The sequence below is a fragment of the Ischnura elegans genome, chromosome 9 (assembly GCF_921293095.1).
Source record: "Ischnura elegans chromosome 9, ioIscEleg1.1, whole genome shotgun sequence".
In the NCBI taxonomy this organism is placed as follows: domain Eukaryota; kingdom Metazoa; phylum Arthropoda; class Insecta; order Odonata; family Coenagrionidae; genus Ischnura; species Ischnura elegans.
In genome coordinates this window covers 776,018-796,042 of record NC_060254.1, presented here as the reverse complement: position 1 = coordinate 796,042, position 20,025 = coordinate 776,018, and the positions used below count along the sequence as shown (strand labels likewise).

The 20,025-nt window shown below is 39.3% G+C and overlaps 1 protein-coding gene across 5 annotated transcripts in view; it reads left to right on the top strand.

The window, feature by feature from the left end:
• LOC124165624 (heterogeneous nuclear ribonucleoprotein K) overlaps positions 1–20,025 on the top strand; it is a 113,675-nt gene that overhangs the window by 19,452 nt on the left and 74,198 nt on the right. For 4 of the 5 annotated variants that reach the window (XM_046543097.1, XM_046543096.1, XM_046543095.1 and 1 more), the window contains 7 exons: positions 3,187–3,281; positions 3,366–3,422; positions 4,127–4,170; positions 6,446–6,518; positions 6,801–6,920; positions 8,935–9,063; positions 14,536–14,822. In XM_046543097.1, coding sequence (XP_046399053.1) covers positions 3,189–3,281; positions 3,366–3,422; positions 4,127–4,170; positions 6,446–6,518; positions 6,801–6,920; positions 8,935–9,063; positions 14,536–14,822 — 803 coding nt within the window. In that variant the 5' untranslated portion in view covers positions 3,187–3,188. Of the gene's footprint in view, positions 1–2,955; positions 3,046–3,186; positions 3,282–3,365; positions 3,423–4,126; positions 4,171–6,445; positions 6,519–6,800; positions 6,921–8,934; positions 9,064–14,535; positions 14,823–20,025 lie in introns of those variants that run through there. The other variant, XM_046543099.1, reaches the window with a different exon arrangement.

Genomic DNA, 20,025 nt, shown 5'->3' with positions numbered 1-20,025 from the left:
TCGTTGTTATTGCCAGGTTTGCTATGATTGGCTCAAATCTTAATAGATATTTTGGGAAGTACCTATTTTGCATCAAACTCCTTCATACCGGAAAATTCTGGCGGGATTGAGAGCGAAACTGTCGTCATGAGCCATGACTCAACGCGATGGGAATCCGGAATCCATGAGAGCCTTCATTTCTAATCGTGGAAACACTCGCAAAAACGAATGTGCGACTCCGAAAGTTTCCTGTTCACGTTTCCTTCCGAATATTCCTTCTTCTCTGATTCGCCTCGTAACTAGTCTCCACACATTTCCCAGGTTGAAGCTTCCATTAATGTTATTGCTTACCTGGCGGATTTCATTAGTCAGCCTCACCAATCGGTCTCAGTGCCCCAGCTAGCGGCTCTAGGCGCGTTTCACACACACACACACACACACACACACACTATTCGGCACGGTACCTTTTTGATAGGTTTTCTTTGGACGTCGAAAGCGAGTTAACCTCGTTACACGCAAGCGGTTAACATAAGCATTTTATTGGCCACGAGCGGGTTACTGACCTTGTAGTATTTTTGTTTCCGTTTCTATTATTTTCCATTTGACAGACAACTATATGCTCGCCATTCATTGTAACACACGTGACACGTGTTTATTGTGTAACAGTTTTTTGGGATGTTACTCTACAATGTGCATCAAGTGCCAGGAAAATTTTCAATGGATCTTATATTTGTCATGATTGGCTCTTCTGGGCCCGATTTTGGGGCCTTTAAGAAATCATATGGAACCAATTCGTGGTGTGGGGGTGTACGGTGATTGGAGTCGTGTTTTTGGTATGGAGCGTATTCCGTACGCACTGGCTCACGCATGGATACCACCGGTAAAGAAAATAGTACGTACCATTCCAAATGTAACCTAGTGTGTGTAATACGAGCCTTAAACGTTTCGTATCGTCTTCAAGGATCAAAACTAGAGGATAACCAGTAGGAATAGAAATAAACCAGAAATATCAGGTGCCGCAGCATTGCAATCGAAACGGGTGGAGGAGTGAAACGGACAATCCAGTGGATGAGCCGAGGATAGTTTCGAAGGTTCAATGTACCAATATGGCCACGAATATTACAATGGAGGATATACATGTTATAGATTCTATAGTCGGCCTCTCATGCGTGTTGTCACCCACCGTAAATAGAAATGTATTCAGAAAAGTCAGCCCTCCGCATCGCTGAGTGGCAGGACGATCCGAATTCCTCAGAAAATATGTAATTAATGCAATGAACCCTAGTTTTAACTCCTGATGGTGTGATGTACCAAATTCATAAATTTTAAATGCTCCATCTGCCGATTATAAATAATTAATAGTAAGAATAAATAAATAGCATTACAACCATTGTCGCACTGCGGATGTTTTGGGAAAATTAGTAAAATGCGCCCGAAATGACCACAACAAAGACTTCCTGACAGACCTGGCTCTCGTCCATGACGCCCTCTTGGTGATGAACTTCAAACCGAAGGTTGTGAGCACGATACAATAACGAACCACGCGGGGACATTCAAGGCCAAAGAGCGGCTGAGGAGCGGTTGACTCGCTCTGCATGAGTTTGTGACGCCATTAACTCATCCGCGAAAGTGCTTGCGATAGTGATTTTCGTCTCGAATATCTCGATAAGTTGATCACGGATGATAGAGAAAACCGAAAATACGGGTCTCTTATTATTTTAAAATCTCTATCCAAACCGAAAATGTAATCATTCACCTAGACCAAGAAAATGATTTTTTCTCGGGAATTTTCGCCCGATTTGTGCATTGCGGGTGACTCCGTAAAGTTATCACCGCGGCTAATCCCGGTTTACTTAAATTTTCCGAAAATGGTAATGCAAATGGTGAACACGGGTCTATTACTGCTTTCTACCGGTTTCCAGTTGACTCGAAGGAAGGTGATTTCTCGTCTGCTCTTATTTTCGATACATTGCCTCTCTCTTCACCTGAGAAGTTAGCGGAACTCTTTACAGTTTATTAGATTCATGTGCCCTTATTCCAGTAATGAATTAAAAATTTAAATTAATACTCGGTTAAAAGGCTTTTATCCTTATATTTAAAATTGTGGAAAATGAACATTTAAATTCGTTTGCGAGTGTAAAATACTTATGATTGCGAATGAGGCACACCGAAACTTGGAGGGGAAATGACATGTCATGTATATTTGTCGTGATTCTTCATCGACTGCCGTTCGCATTTGTTTGTTTCCCTTTTGGCATCTTGTCCGAGGTACCAGCACTTGTAAATACGTGTGGGCCTACGATAAGAAGAAGTGCAAGACGTTTGAGATCCAATCCCGATGGCGGAGAGTTCATGTACTTAAGCTAATTATTTCCCACATCCCTATTCTGTCGAATCGCGTATTTCTGAGTCATTGAACCCGGTGATGCATACCTATCTTCAATGGTTTGCGATTTAACTTTATGGAACCTCAAATTCATGGCATAGTGGCTGAAAGATTGAAACTTCGTCAATTTGTGTGGAATTTACCCAGTTTCAGTGTATTTATTTAGCAACGTGTTGGTGTACTGTCTGTCGGAAGTTTTTCGGAGATAATGGCATTGCTGTTCTATGAACGTATTTTTGTATCTATGTGAACGCCCTTCAATTTCATTTTCCGTCAAAAAATAATCTTTCGTTTCGCATTCAGATGCCGACTTTGTGTAAGTATTTCAGTGTAGATAGAATGTGTATCTGCGTAAAGTTTGAGCCATAGAGTGCACTATAGGGCCAAGCTCTGTCACGATGGACGCCTGATTTGGTAACATAAAATCACCACCTCCTTAAAATTAGTCTAGCCCCGCTAAATCGATCTCTTGCACGAGTAATCGCTTATAGTGATTACGGCGACAATGTGTCACTTGCCAACAACTATAAACAATACACAAGTCGTAATACATTGGCGTTGTGTGGTTTTTTGTTTGACTCTATTCCCACCACACTGAATTTAATTTTGTGGTTGATTATTGTTGATAATACCTTGGATAAAACGCAATAAATTGTGGGAGCCGGTACATTCAAGACTTGGTAAAAGCCTTTGTCGTTATATTTCATCTTTTGATTTTGAGAAACGTTAATTATTAGTGATCATATAAGTAACTAGATGTGTAATGCAAGTGCACTATCAGGTTATATGTATAGCTTATGTTGCGTTTTATTGGCTTTCAGGCATGAAGCGAGAGGCTGACGGCGACATGGGGTCCCCACTGAAACGGTCCCGCAGCGGGGATGACGTAGACGTCAGGATACTGATTCCCAGCAAGGTTTGTTGCCAAATAAACGCTTCTCTGAATTGACCTCTGTCTATCATTACTCTGCTTGTACAACGTTTTCGATTTCAATTACAGGTTGCTGGTTCCGTGATTGGAAAGGGTGGTCACAACATTACTAAGCTAAGAACTGAGGTATGCTCAAATTATTTCGTGTTCGACCTCGTGTTTTATCCATTTGAACCTATATAGTAATATTTAATTTCTGGTTTTACTCTTGCTCAGATTAAAGTAACAGAATTCATATTTTATATTAATCCCTGTACTCCTCTATATATTGATATTACAATGTTTGTGCGGCGACCTTTTAAACCAATCACTTTTTCAATTCCATTTACATAGTGATGTAGCATTTTTTATTTTTCACCATCTTGCCAGTCACAAATCCATGTTAAGATGAATCTTGGTCATGGCACTAAAATCAATCGCTTCATTAATTGCCGTAATGAGCACAATCATACACGAGTGAATATATATTTTTTATATCGGCTCTTTGAGAGTGAAGGTTTTGTTTTTAACATGTTTTGCCCCCACTATTTCATATCCTCCTATACGACGCGCGTGTGCCCGCCCCTCCTGTGTGGTCCTGTACGGCGAATGCGTGGCCCGCCCTAATGTGTTGGTCCCCTCTCCTCCGACCGGGTTCCTCCTCTTGTTCCCGCACCCTCTTCCCGCTCCTCCCTCTGCACCCGACCGTTGGATGATTGCGCGCGACCGCTGGCCCGCCCCGCGCCCCGCTTGGTCGCTCCACCGTCGGTCCTGTCTGTGTGACTGACTCCACTGCCCTCCAATTACGATCGACCACCACCACCGACCGTCCGACCAACCACATCCACCAGTACAAAGCCTCAATTACAGTCCCCGATTGCCCAGGCCCAGAACGGTAATTTTTTCCTCCTCTTCTACTTATCTACGTACCTTACTGTGTGTTGTTCAATGGATTATGTTAAAAAAAGTTACCTACATGATCACAAGGGATGTCTTTTTTGTTTAAAAAAATCTTATTCTAGCTGTTGGGTACACTTATTTTTGGTTTTATTTTGTTTTAATTTGATTGATGGTTAACTCAATTGGGGTCTTAAATTACCTAATACATAAATTCATCCCATTATGCAATACACGGCCCTCATTAATTACTTGAGTTTGCCTGAGTTGCATAATCATGTTGTTTTTATTTTTTTATTATTTGCACAGCTGTTAACTTAAAAATTTTATCTTATAAATTGCCATTTCAGACTTGTGCCTTTGCACTCCAAATTGGGGGTGTTTTGTTTACCCCTGTCTTTTGTGTGTAACCCGGTGTCAATTGCAGAGATGGAGTATCGTTTTCTCATTATTTTGTCCTCCAGCAGAGAGCAGCAGCACTCACAACGGCAGATCCCTTTAAGGCACAACAGCCCCCCCTGGCACCCCGTCTACCCCCCAAAATTCTCCCCCTTTAAACCACCCCCCATCCGAAGCGGGTACGAACGAAAGAACGTTGGGTTCTCCCCCGCGCTCTCTCAGGATTACATGCCGAGGATTTGACCAAGCTCTCTTTTCTCTCTGGGTGGCATTCAGTGCTCTCCGTTTTATATCCATCATGTGCCCACTAGGAAGTTCCACTCCTCAACCCCACCCCCAAAACCCCCAACCCCCCTTTACCCATTAATGCCATGGGTGGTACTGTTGCTCATGCCGTGGTGTATGTCATCTTCACTTCGGATGAAATTGCTCCGAGCGCGAATATTGTACAGAGGGAAAAATAATTTGCCTTCTACGGGATTTAACCTGGGTCTCCAGAATTTTCGTCAGATGTCCCACCATTTGCAAGGCCAAGTTATCTTCTTCCCTTCCTGAGTTAGGTTGATTGGACAGGATGGTTTATGCTGCCAGGCGTACATTGCCACAGAGCAGCATGTGTGTGTGTAAGGCGCCACTGCCCCGAGGATAAAGCCTGATGTTGGGACGCTAGGGCGTTCACCTTAGGCATAGTAAGTTCGAAGTTACGGCTTAAGCTTTGAGACTAGGGCGCTATGTACACAAATATGCTGTCTTGTGGCTGCTGTTCTGGCAGAATTAACCATCTTGTCCTCCAAAGCCAACTTAACGCCGCTGTGGATGATGATGACTCAGCAGTTAAAGTGGAAGAACATGGAACTAATTCGGGATACTCGGGTTTGATTCCCGGTAATATGAATATGAATTTTCTTTTGTGGAAGTTTCGTATTTATGTATTTAAGTATTTATGCATTTGCGTGTGACCTCGTAAAGGTACGCCGATGGCCAGTCCACAGTTATTCCGCAAATATCTTTCACCGAGGCTTGCCGCGATTATTGGTCACTTTCAGAGTGTGCTTGCCGATAATTCTGGAACCATTCATCGGTTTGTCGAAGTTTTTTCCCGGTTTGGAGGAAGATTTCTCGGGTGACGCACCAAGGGTTAATTTCTTTGGATACCATCGTTTTGAGGGCTAATTCCGCCGTCGTCTTTGGGGTAGGATATAGAGTGAAGTTTTGTTTTAATACTACAGAGCACCGATGAGGTGGGCTTTGGTTGGTTCGTTTGCACTCTTCGTATCTTATGCGTAATAATATTCCTACTTGCATTGTCTAATTGGAAGGCTATGCCACTGTTGGTTTAGTCCTCCCCACTTATGTGTATTGCTTATTTAACGATTTGATCATCGTAGTTATCAGTGCGGCAAAGAATCTTCGACCACTTGAAATTTAAACTATTTCCGAGGTCATGGCAATACTCTACTCTGAGCGGACATTCACCTTTCGTGCTGCATTATACCCTGAATTCATGGCGGACTTAGATGTGTTGGTTTCCTCCGAAATTGCCATTGAAATCCGAGAAACATTCCTGCAATTATAGATGTGCCTGCTGGTTTTAAACTTACGATTACCTATGTTCAATTGATAATGGCGTGGCTTCTTAAACCCACCGTGAGAATCCATATTCTTATTCCTTCACGGAAATGAACTTCGGTTCTCGCCGTATCGATATCGGCTTCAATTTTTAAACTGCGGGAGTCTTCCAACAGTAAATTACTTCGGCATTGCCTCGATTTAACATCTTTCCCCTCCTTCCAATTTTTTTCTTAAACCTCTGTTATCCTATAATGCCTTTTTCCTTTTCGTATTTGGATTGCTCGACTTCTCCTTTCTTTCAGCATTCTGACGATCTGTTCCGATTTGGATACTGCCCTACAAGTGGTCACAGAGGTCATACCTTGTTTGGAAGATGTGAGTATGCCCCACTTTTCGTGCGTTAATTGTGCCTGTCTGAATTCTAATGAATCGTAATCCTTAATTGCTTATTGAATAAATTTTTGTCTTCTCTTATTCATCCTCTCAAATTCAAACTTTCTGTAATGGGAGGCAAATTCTCGAACCATGTGTCTACGAGCCTGCTCGTATACACTAATTTTGAGCAATATCTTAAGCCGTAGTGTTTAATGTATTAATTCTTAAATGACTCTGTCTTCCTTTACTTAATCTTCCTTCACTTCGCTTGCTTTTGCACAGATTCCGAGCCGATCTGGATCTCCGGAGGACGATGAAGTGGACATCCGGCTGCTCGTGCACCAAAGTCAGGCCGGCTGCATTATTGGCAAGTCCGGGTTCAAGATCAAGGAGCTTCGGGAGGTGAGCGAACCTTCGTTGGCGGCTTCAGATTTGTAAATGCAGAAGTCTACCTATGAGGTTGGGACAGGTCGGGAATCAAGGGAGGAGTCTGGGAATCTCGTATATGGCGTCAGAAAAAATATATATCTTGATGCGAGGATCAAAAGAATGGACTTACTGTCGGCTGGTTTTGACTTGCATCTTTCATCGGAAACGTGTGAATAAATTTATTCAATGCCGAACCATTTTAGCCTTCGTTTCTTAAGGTTCTAAGCTTTGCATGGCATTTTTTATTCTCTATCGCCAGGTATTTCATAAGTTTGCATTCCTACAAATTTTAGAAGCAAATTCTTCCGCTTTATCTCTCTTATAAATTTAACCGCCATAAAAGCTACTCCGAATTTTCCTTAAAACTATGGTAGATAAGGCCGTGATAATCCGAGCCAAGTGAAAATTCTATGTAATGATCAAAAGGAGGGTAGGAATAAGTCGGGCAAATGAAAATCTTTTTCTGAGAAAAGTTGGGGAATTAGAATTCGGGGTGTTGTGACAACCCTACTTAGTCGTGCATTAATTCGGCGTACACCATAAATGTGTTTCGTATTGTGACCAATCGGTAACTTACAACATGCAGTACAGCACATGCGCACTTCATGGTATGTAATCGTGGAAAATAATAGTAAAACAATAGTACGTCCGCTTGTGCAGGTGACGCAAGCTCGCTAGCATGCGTCACCAAAGGCTACCTAAAGTAAATACATCTAAGTGTAAAGCACGAATTAATTGACGGTTTGTAATTAAAATTAGTTGATCCATGATAGGCTAGAATAAAACGGGATTTGCCGCGAAGGAACCTGCAATCACTCGTCCTAGCTAGTAAAGCTATGAATTGCGTGACTTACAATCTTTGATTGTCCTAGGAAGGAGGGCCAACTTAAATCTCACCGCTCTGAATTCTTACGTCCTTCATCTTCCACTCCTGATACCTTCTGACGGCTCTAGCGGGATATTTTTCGCATCATCTGAGAATTTATTCTTCTAATAATATGATGGCTGTGATTTGCGCTACGATTACGTGAATAATCTATAAATTAGTTATCTAAGATCGTGTAAACTCTGCTATATTTATCGTAGCAACCCATAACGAATGTGGCCGCTCTACCCGTTCTTTTTACTCTCGCCTTTTTGGATTTGCCGCGGGAGCACTTGCTCGTTGACGGTTGAGAGGACGCTGCCTTGGCGCAACGGCCGTTCACTTCCGTGCCAGGTGGCAGCGGCGTGCCGCGGAGCGAGACGGCCGACCGTCAGCTGGGTGCCGCCGAAGGCGCCTCTGGCGGCGAGAGTGGCTAACGTCGATGACGCAGCTGTCGGAGTGGGGTGTGTTGTGGATGGGCGAATCAATACGGGCGGGGAGGGGGAGCCGACGACTGGACGGTCGCAGTATGTCCGCGTGCCGTGGCCCTGTTGCCCTCTTGCCTGTCAAGAGTTCGCACGTACTGTGTGTATTATGTTCCCGCGCAAGGGAAACATTTCTGATTATCGTGCAGCAGGTTTCCCTACGGTTAACATGCGTCCTGTCAAATTCTTTCGCCAGTCTTGGCGTGGAATATTGTCTCAGTTCTTACCTAATATTTCTGAGATACTTCAAAGCGGAGCATTCATGATAAACGTGAAGCTGGTGTCTCATTGCATCGCTTGTGTCATTTCAGGGTGAGCACGTCGCGTATATATATGTGTATAATGTTTTTTTATTAAGGTAATGCATCACACATTCCTTCTGGGTTATTTTTAATGATTAATGTTCCTGATCTTCTCAGTTCTCATTGCCGTTGTTATTAAGTGCGGTTTGTTCGAGTATGTAGAGATCTCCACACTGTAGGGCAATTCTTTGCTTGATAATTGTTAATGGAAGGCCATCTGTGCCTTGTTGTAATTAAGTTTCTTTTCAATGTCACTTTTACTGTTTAAATTTTCAGTTCTCATCAGCATGGGATTAAAATAAAGGCATTCTAATTTCATTTTTTTTGACTTACAGAAAACAGGAGCCCGCATCAAAATTTATACCAACTGCTGCCCACAAAGTACAGATAGAGTGGTTCAGATTTCTGGAAGGCCCAGTACTTGCATTGATTGCATAAGAGAGATTGTGACGCTGGTAAAAAATGTGAGTTTTGTGGCAATATCATTCTATTTCCTTTATTTTCATTTATGTTACAAATATTTGTTTAATATAATGTAATATTTTATGTATATAGATTGTAAGTGAATGAGTGTTCTTAAAAGAATTTAGTTCTCTGTTTCTGTGTCTGAATGGAAGTTCTTAAGTGAGTGTTAGTTTGCATTTCGTTCTTATTTTTGTCAATACTTAAATTGCCTTTCGTTAAACCTGTGGTCATGGCCATATCCAGGAATTATTGTTTCTTCAAGTACAATATTTATCCTAGAACGGTTATGTCCTATGGCTATGTCCCGTTGGTCAAAATCTTTGCTTCCACCTGGATTTCATTACCTTGGTTTACATACCTGTTATGAGACATGGAGTAGGTGGATGTGAGTTATGAACATATGTATTTAAGTAATGGTACATTCTTCAATGGCTGTGTTTTTTTGCTCTAAGTTCAGTGGCCATAGTTGTTCGAAGCTGGGAGAGGAATCCACCTTGTATCAGTTCTACATAATAATATGTTATTTATATTATGTCCATTTTAAATAATGCTGGTTACCTGTGGTGGATTTTTCTGGGAGAGCATTTCGTAGGCCTTCAAGAAGATATTTTGAGAATCGTTTAAATTAATGAGAACATATCAATGTTCACCCAATCATCTCATGCAAACAAAATCCATTGTAGTTGTTTAACAAGGTTTTCCCCCGGTATGTGATCCCATTTTATTCAACCTGCATTTAAAGGTCTTCACCTGTAAGTGTAGATTTTTTAATGGCTAAATAGTCTCAACCTCTTTGATGTGATAATTTGATTTGAACCTGCTGAAAAAATGTGAAATGATCATCCTCTTGCTAAAATTCTGCCATTAAAAGTTTCTTCATATTATAAATCCAGGGTTGATAAAAATCATGATTTTTTTTCAAAAAAATCATTTTTGTTGATTTTTTTGATTTGAATCGGATTTTATTGATTTGAATAGGATTTTATTGATTTAAATCGGATATTTTTGATTTAAATGAGATTTTTATGATTCTCCATCCATCAAAGATTCAGTTAATTACAAAAAGAACTATTTGGGCAGTATAATGGAGAATGAACGTTTGCTGAAACAATAAGAGGCAACAGACTCTAAACTTGATACAACATTTAGTCAATCAGGGGAGAGAACTATGGAAATGCAAATGGTATCAAATTACAAATTAGGCCAGCATAGTACAAAATTGTCATTGGAAGTTTCAAATGTGCTATACATATTACGCGGTTCTAAAGCATATGAAGTTAAGAAAAATTCTGTAATTGCAACTTTGTACGGTGCCAACGCTTAGAAGTTAAAACAGAAAACAATTTTTTTTCAATGGATACACTAGTATTCTAACCAAAGCCTTCGACTGTGAGCCATGAACCAGTAGTATGGGTTGAAATGGCAATGCTCAAGCAGTACAATGTATAGGTAATGTGATCTCAGCAGTTAAGAAATCAAGAGGGAGACGAAGTAAGGTGATCTCTGGCCCCAACTAGCTATGTGATGCAATATGAAGTCTTCACCCCTCCAATACCCAAAAATACAAAATGTAACAGTATCTTTATGATTCTCCATTCACCAAAAATTCAGTTATTTGATAAACTAATTTATTGGGCAGCATATTGGAGAATGATCATTTGCAGAAACAATAAGAGGCAACATACTCTAAACCAGATAAGCACCAAGGAAATTCTATCGTAAGAATAATTGAACAGCTTTTCATTTTCCCAGCATCATCAGCTGGAGAGGAAAGTCTTTTCCACTTTTAACTTAGTTCATTCAAAATTGCAGAATAAATTAGGACACAATAAAGCTGCAACGTAAGTTGTCTTATAGAAGCATTTCAATGATAGCCATCCAATGTAGGTGTCCTCATTGCACAGTGTTGATAGGAATACTATATGATAAGTACATGGTTTTCTTTTTGTATGTACGAACTTCTCAACATAAAAACACTTGTTAACCATGATTAGTGAGTGACATGAGGTATTTATTAATATCCTATATCACTCACTTTGTCTGTAATTGGCTAAATCATTATAGTGCATGACAACTTATATTTGCTCTTCATGCTGTAAAATATGCAACTTCGTTGTAAAATTTTTGTTTAATCTAATTGTCGAATGTTGTCTTCTTCCTTTATCGTGCCTTCATTTATGTGACATAGTGCACTGCCTTCCCCTTGTAATTAGAAGAAAAAACAATTTTTTCCTTGATCCCACTTTTACTTTGGGCTGACTGACCGACTACTCACTTACACTCACTCTCATTAAAAATTGACGCAGGTCATGGAATTTTTCTAAGAATTAAATGTGGCTCAATTTATTATCTGTCAATTTTACTGATGATTTTCTTTGCGCTAATTGTATTTTCTATTAAAAAACTGAAATGTAAGATTTTTAAAAATTTTCATGTACATGCATTCCTACAGTATCATTTATATTTAACAGCCACCATTGTGCTGATATTTGTCAAATCATTGTATGAATTAAGACAAAAATCAAAATTATACACGTACAGCTTCCTTTTCTTGACTCTTTAAAAATCAAACGTATAGATCACATTATGATTTAAATCACGATTTAAATCACTAGATTTTTATTTAAAAAAATTAGTTGATTTAAATTGAAGTGATTTAAATCAATCAACCTTGAATAAATCTTTACCAATTTCATTGCTAGTTGGTTGGAGAACTATTTGAATGCTTAATTTATAATATTCTCAGCTATTATAGTGATGATATACTTGGTTTGCAGATATTGAGGGTTTGTTTTGTCATGACACATGATGAAAGCTTTTGTAGATACTGATCTTAAATAATCCAACAAAGGATTTATACATGCTGATGTTATAGTCATATGAGTAGGGCTCCTGTATAATAGTGAATAAAAGGTGCACTTAGCTGTATAAAAATGGACCAAAATTCAGTATATAAAGTTGGTTAATAGAACTATTTTGTGGTAAAGGCGGTAAAAGTAATCTTTGAATAAAGCTATGCATGCAAATTTATGGCATAAAACTAATCCCTTCATCCAAAGTTGACCAAAATTCTATAATCCTCACAATATTATTTAATGTGTTCCACTGACCTCCTTAGCTTGTTCACCTCGTTAGTTCTGGGCTAGGGAACAAGTTGGCACATTTTTCTCCAATAGGGTAGTAGTTCCCTTGTTTTGACAGGTATCGATGGTTTCTTGAAGAGCAAAATTTTTCATAGTGCGACACTTGTTGAGCTTGTGAAGTTGCATAGACCATATATGCTGGCCACTAAGTTGAGCTTGTAGGCCCAGCACTGTATATGTGCCATGTCTTCATTAAATGGTACCTTTAACACAGCATACTCCCGATTATCCAGGCTAATGATGGGGAGAGCCAGCACGAATAGTCGGAAAACACTGATAATCCAAAATTTCAATGTAATTTCTAATAATTTTCAGAATTAAGGCAAATCAAACTGTCAAATATTAACTATGCAGATTGTCTGTTGTTTTAGATCGCTTTCTGGAATAATTTAGAGCTTTCTTTTCCCTACCGCGATCTTTTTAGCAGTGATGGCCAGATTTTACTCGTTTTCCTATTGCTCCATGTATTATCTGGTTTCTGAATACGGCCCATGGCCCTGTCTGCCATGTCACGGATTCAGAAAATTGGTTTGCATGAATGCTTCAAAACCGCTATGCGACATCGGAAACTACACTGACAGGCACCACGCTACATAGTCATGTCTCGCGCAAGTTGCCTGTTATGCAAATGCCGCAGGACGCAGTTCTGTGATCATTGAATGCAATCACGCACCATGATGTTTATATAACATGAACATGGAGCTTCCATGAAGGTATTGGGCACGCGATCATCCCATTGATCCCACGCGATCAGTGAATCAGTAGTGATTGTACGAAACATGTACTGTTTGCAATTTGTTTACACAGGCGAGTTCCTGGCTATCTCTACTTCCACTCCCCTTGCTGCCTTCACTTCTATTATTCCATTCCTCTCCAGTTTGAGTTTGAATAGTCATGGCGTAAAAAAAATCCGTGCGATGGAATCTCCAGTCCCTTTGGGCCGTTGTCAAATGATTGAGAGGCCACGGTGATAATGGCACATTTGCGATATGAAATATTCAATTATAGACAACACACATCTTAATTTACCAATGGTCCATTGAAGAATCTTCTAAAATGAATCAAGAGTGTTTTCCTGCCGATGATTGAAGTCTGCATGCTAGAGCAGACGTCCAAGTAAATTTAAAATGTTCCTTGTCTATAAATAAAATAATTCCCTTTTACGAAGATTTGGGATTCTAATTGAAACAACAATCCCATTGTAGCCTTACATTAAAATGCAAATATGCTTTTGCATACGATTAATTTTTATTTAAAGATCGCTGTAAACATCGTAAAGTATAAAATTCATGGACAGATAAGCCGCAACACGGATAAACGGCAGCCAAATAGTTGTGAGTCTGCTGCACTTTGAAGCCCAACCCCGATTATTCCTGGGGTTGTATATTTTCTGCCAGGGATCTGAGCCTGACTAGAGCTCAGGCTTTCGTATTTCATTCTGGGGAAAAATATTCCGTGTATATTTCTCGGGCCTGAACTATTTAGCCTCTTTCTACAGCTATCTGGGCTTCTTTTATGGCAGGTGCTGTCATTTAATGACTCCTAAATGCTCTTTCTCGGATTAGGAAATAATTTCATAAAAACAATAAAAACCCTGGGTTTCATGCAACTTGTACATGAAAATACCATGGGCTTCAAAGTAGAGTCAACACGCGTAACAATATACCTATCACAATATGTAGCTATTGATACTGCTTTTTCAAACTCAATGCCTTTGTCACCTCGGTAACCACTTTCAGTATTGCTCTGGCATATACAGTAGAACCTCAGTTATATGACCCTAAGTTATACGATGACCTCACTTACACTCAGATTGTTTTGGTCCGGTGAATAACCCCATAAGAACCCATGTATTTCCCACCTGGGTTATGAAACTTTTCACTTATACGACGACCTCCATTACGAAACACACACGCACATGATACAGTAACTCATCTTCACTGTCTTACAACTGGTTCGAAGTGACCAACTTTGAATAGGTTCAACGTTTAATTTCCTCTGAGGGTATTAGCATATTACTCGCAATAAGCTAATTGAGGCTTTTGTAGTGTGGAATTGAAGGAAAAATGTCTAATCTCACATGAAGTAAAAGCTCTATATTCAAATTTTCCCAGAAAATATCATTTGAAAGGTCAAAAAAATCTGGAGGAAAATATTTTTTACATTTAATTCAAAAGTAGAGTTGTCTTTATTTCTTTATGAAAAAAAATTATGAATTCTTTCTGCAATCAATTTGTATCTGGTATGTTGCTTTTTTTTTATTATTTTTTTTTAATGGGAAATACGTGTGGAGAGGAGGCTAATGTATATCTCTTGTTGTCATTTCAGTCGCCTATCAAGGGGTTGAACAATGCATATGACCCGCATAACTTTGATGACTTCTATGCCCAGGAGTATGGTGGCTACGGGGACGGCAACAAGGGTATGGGCGGTATGGGTGGCGGCATGCGAGGTGGAGGCGGCATGGGTGGTCCTCCCCCTCCCCCCAACATGGGTGGTGGTCGAGGCAATCGGTTTGGTGGACCGCCGGGAGGTGGTGGCATGGGAGGGCCCCCTGGTGGGCCTCCCCCCCCTCCTCCCCCTGGACCCATGGGTGGACTGAGAGGTGGAATGAGGTGAGTTATCCCCTCGATAGGGCTCACACTTGTGGCCCACTGATGACAGCATTACCCAAACTCCCCCTGTTCAGGACCCATGACTTCAAGAGTTGGCGTTTGTACCCCAGCTGGTAGAGAGGCTGGGGAGAGATATTTTTGGGCTTTCACAGTCTGCTGCTCGCACACTTTCCTTACTTTAGGAAGGGACTGTTTTAGGCAGAGAGCTAGTTGCTGAACTAGGAAGGTGAATGCTATGCGAGCAGCGATGGATTTTTACCCCCTTAATCCAGTTAGGTACAAACTCAAGATTTAGATGTCCTGGGCCCTGAACATTGAGTTCTGGCTTTTTCTTCATTTGCAGGCCTCTATTTCCCTTAGTCTTAAAATTCAGGTAGAAAAGCCATGGGAAACTCGCTCAAAATACTAAGGGAAGATAAGTGGGAACCCTATTCTTAAGGGCAAAAATATTGTCCTACGTATTATCAGAGCAATGGCTTAATGGAGCTGGTTTTACAACCTGTAAGGATGGTTGAGGGTCATATTTGACCTCTAATATTATTATTTAAAGTCCTTTGGTACATATGTTTAGGATTTTTGAGCATATCATGTAAAAAATGTCTCATAAAAGTGAAAATTATCATGTTTTTATGGTTTGAGGCATTTTTTGGTGCATCATTACGTTTTATCAAAAATGATTGAAATAAGTAGTAATGCCAAAAAATATTTCTATCAAGAATATTTGGGTCATCTTATAGCAATGACCTTTTGATCCATGAATATGCAGCGTGTCCTAGTGGAGTTTACAGATAAATTTTATATTTTCATTTCACTGAGAGGGAACTCAGTGTGCCTTTTAAATTAGGGTTGGCTCCAATGAGCGAGGAACTTGCGGTGCCACCAGTCGTGGTATTTTATTGCCTAAAGTTCATTTGGGAAGGGAAAAAAATGTGGTCAGTTAATGAAGTCAGAATACATGAATTATGTCCACTCTTGAGAGTGGTGCAAATGTCTCAAGTCTCCCTACTTAAGGTTTCGAACTCTACTACAGTAAAACTTTGATTTTACGCAGTTGGAATCGAAAATTTTATGCAAAATTTATATGTCAATCGCGTCAGATATATGTTTACCGGATTCTATTACTCATTTGGAGGCAAAAAAAATGAAGCCTAATACCGTATTTCTCCGAATATAGTCCCCCCCCCCTAATTTTGAGGCTTCAGTTTCAGTAAAAGTTAGAAAAATGCGTTTGAATATAGTCCCCCCCTTTACTTTTACCGCAGGCATTTTTGGAAAAAAAGGGGGTCTATATTCAGACATATACGGTAATCTTAATTACTCACAAGCAACACCACAGATGACGTGTTACCTTAAGAGAGACAACGTTGCATTCCTGAACAATGTTTCCCATTGAACAACATGGTTGAATTGCTAGCATTTCTGGCACTAAGATTACTTCTATTACCCAGGAGAAATTTTGGAATTGCGACACTAAATGCTGGCAAAGAAGTCTATTTTCGATAATCTCTATCGTAACAGGCTCAACTTTGTGGAGGTTCATTCTAATAAATAAAAGCGAACAAATATATTTTATACATAGTTTGTTCGCTTTTATTTATAAGTCTATTTTCAAAAATATTCTCATTAAAAGCAGTTTTCTGGAAATCCGTTTAACCACCTTCAGACAAACAAAGATTGGAGATTAAAGAAATGCGGTATATGAGGATAGTCATCCAAATTAACCCCATTAACAGGGAGTAAAATTTCGCTAATACGGTGGAACTTGTTTAGTACGTTTCTGAAGGGACCACAAAAAATGAACGTACTAACCAGGAAAACGTGCTACCGAGGAAAGTAAAAAATAGCAGTCAGGGTAATTGCAATCTGTGGAAAAGTCTTCATAATTACAATTACTATCGGTAGTTCTCGTAGGATCGCCTTCCTGAACTCTTTTTCACCTTTAAAATAAAGAAAATGGGCACTACATTGAAAAACAATACCATGTGAATAAAAATCACAATGTTTAATAGATTTCCGGAAGTCAATTACATGAAAAGAGCGTCTTTCTCCCGTGATTTATCCTACATGTATTTATAGAAAGAGGACAAGTAAAGCTAAGTAATTTCTTTTTTGTCACAGCATACTCGGAGAATATAACAACAACCCTGAGTATGTCAACGGGTTGTTTTTAAACATCATAAAAATTGGACAAAATTATATTAACCTTAAATTACGGCAACAGCAGTACACATTCGCTTCTGGAATAAAGCCATATCGAGTGTTATATCGATCGATATATCGAATAATAACACACAAGATTATTAGAATACGACGTAATTACAAGAAGATTTTATATTATACAGTTGAAATTTACTTTAAAAATTTGTTTAATGTCGTCTGCTTTTGTGCCGAGATCAAGTATTTTTAAGCTAAGCTTCGCGTGGAGATTCAGAGCATCGTCTGCTCCCGCAGCAGTAGTCAAATACGCACGTAGTCCGTAGCATTGACGTCGTGCAGTACTGCTTTAGATAAAGTGGGAATTGGATAAGACTCATTTCTTCATCATGATAACTCGTGCAATAGCAACAATTGCCCACTCATGAAATTTTTGCGCAGTGGGCACTCCAGAGGCAACAGAAGGTGAGGAGCTCGGGGTGGGGAAAATTAGGGCTTCTCATTGGCTGCAATTTGCATAGTGAGATAAATTCATCACGTCATAAGAATTGAGAAATGCATTTGGATAAATCACGGTCGAAGAAAGATATGTAGAATGAATGCAAGAATGTTAACCCATTAGCTTACCTTTTCCCTGGCACGGTACTCCCGTCAGAAATACTATTTATTTTGAGAAAACATTCTAATGATGAAAAGCTTTTAAATTTTTTAGTTTATTATTGATCGAATTGAAAGTTTTCACATGCTTAGGTTAACCTTTTTTTTAATTACTTATAGTTGCAATTGGTCCATAACATTTTTTTTGAGCATTTTTTTAAAACATTTATAAAAAAGGTGAAAATTATAAATGAATATTTTTATGCACGATTTTAATAATAATGAAACTTTTTTATTGTATTGTCATTTAGGACGGTATCTTATGCAATTTTTGAAATTCTTGTAAAAATCCACCGATTGTGTCTGGAGATATCCATTTTTGTATGTGGCACAAATCTGAAAAAAAAAGTTGCTTTTTTATCTCCTTGCCATTCATGCCAAACGAAGATTTTCTTTCGCTTTTTTCTATTTTCTTATATTTCACTTGACGTCTATTATTATTATTATTATTATTATTATTATTATTATTATTCTAAAATATATGACAATTTATTATAGTTGCAAATAATTTATGAAAAAATAGTAAAATTTACCTTTACGCTGATTTCGTATGATGGAGTTTGAAACAGTCCAGTAGGTGAAGGGCGACACGGCATTCTTCACACTCCCACCTGGTTTCGCTTTTTATTCCTTTTGATTTGCACCATACGCATTTACGTGATGGATTTTTCTTTACTGCATTTGGCGGGATATGAATCGGGAAATGACCCCAGTTTGCCACCTGGAATCGCATGGGTGAGGGGCCTGATGCTGGTCGCCCGCCTCTTTTATAGTCCGGCATACTCACCGCTTCTAGGATTTTCTCGGCTACCTTCTCTCTAAAGTCATCGAATAAAACCTTCTTGCCTGTTTGTTTCTTATACAATACATACGCATTGAATAAAGCCATATCCATGACATAAAAAAATATTTTTTTGTAGCCTTTCACATAACGGCGCATTACTGGAAACGAAGCTAATTGCTGATCTTGCCTGTCAACACCATTCATTTGTAAATTGTAATCAAGAATTACTTTTGGTTTTTTCACGGCTTCTTTAGTTTTTACTGATTTCTTTCCTGTATCAGTCATTTCCAAGTCCTTGTGGTATGTTGTCAGTGCATGCACGTCTTTTTTGTCCTTCCATTTCACTGCAAATTCCATTGCTATACACTATCTTTGCCTCCCCTTTCCTCAACTTTACATTTTTGAACTCTGCTGGCATATTTCTTCGATTTACCCTAACTGTGCCTAAGGCATTAGTTTTCTCATCAATCAATTTTAGAAAAAGATCAGGTGATGTGTACCAATTATCTAATGCCACAGTGTAACCCTTGCGAAAGTAGGGATGCAAAAGTTCTAACACTATTGCTGCACTAGAAGGTATTCCTTGTGCGCCTGGTGGTTTTATTCCAGTGTAAATTGAATACTGTAGGCAGTATCCTGACGAGCTTTCACATATTTTGTAAAATTTTATTCCAAATCGAGCTCGTTTACTTGGATTATATTGCACATAGCACAGCCTGCCACGAAATTTCATGAGACTTTCATCCACGGCAAGATTCCTCTCAGGGATGTACAATTCACTAAATTTTTTATTTATGTAGCTGATCACTGGAGATATCTTTTTTAGCTGATCATTTTCATTCACAATGGAGTTGTCAACAAAATGTAAGAATTTCGACAGCAGCAAAAAACGTTTCTTTGGCATAACACTTCTAAAAAAAGGTGTTTCCGTAACTTGTCGCGGACTCCAGTATTTCTGAAGCTTATTTTTTTTCACTTGTGCCATTAGCACACACAATGAAAAGTAGGCCTGAATCTCATCGACAGTTGTATCAAACCACCCTTTTGTAATCTCACTTTTTCTTTTATCAGCTTTCAAAAAGGCATCTGCGTATTTGTTAGTTTCTGTCACGATGACTTCCCAAAAATCGTTTTCAAGAAACTGAAAGAAGAAGTCTCTTTCATTAGGATTGATTCCTAAACTCAAGAGAACACTTTCATTTATTCCAGGTTTACCTGAGAATCGGAATTCTGTCACACTGTTATTTTTTGAGCACCAATCCCACCTGTTTTCCACCTACGCCTTTTTTGGAACTGACGGACTGCTTTCATCTTCACTAGGAAATTCTTCACTGCTCCCACTTCCCGAGTATTCAGTATTATCGATGTCACTCTCTTCACTTATATCACCATCAATCACGTCACTATCAAAAAGATACTTTTGCAAATCATCGTCCGTCAAAATCTTGCCCTTTTTGCCGGCCATTGCTAAGGGGGGAGCGCGAGTATGCAAGGTCTCGAGTGCGAGCGTCTCTGTCTGTGGCGGAAGGACAGCTGTGAACTAATGCGTATTACCGAAAGGCTAGGGCTTCAACCTGCAATTCATCGACTTTGTTGATATTGCAGTAC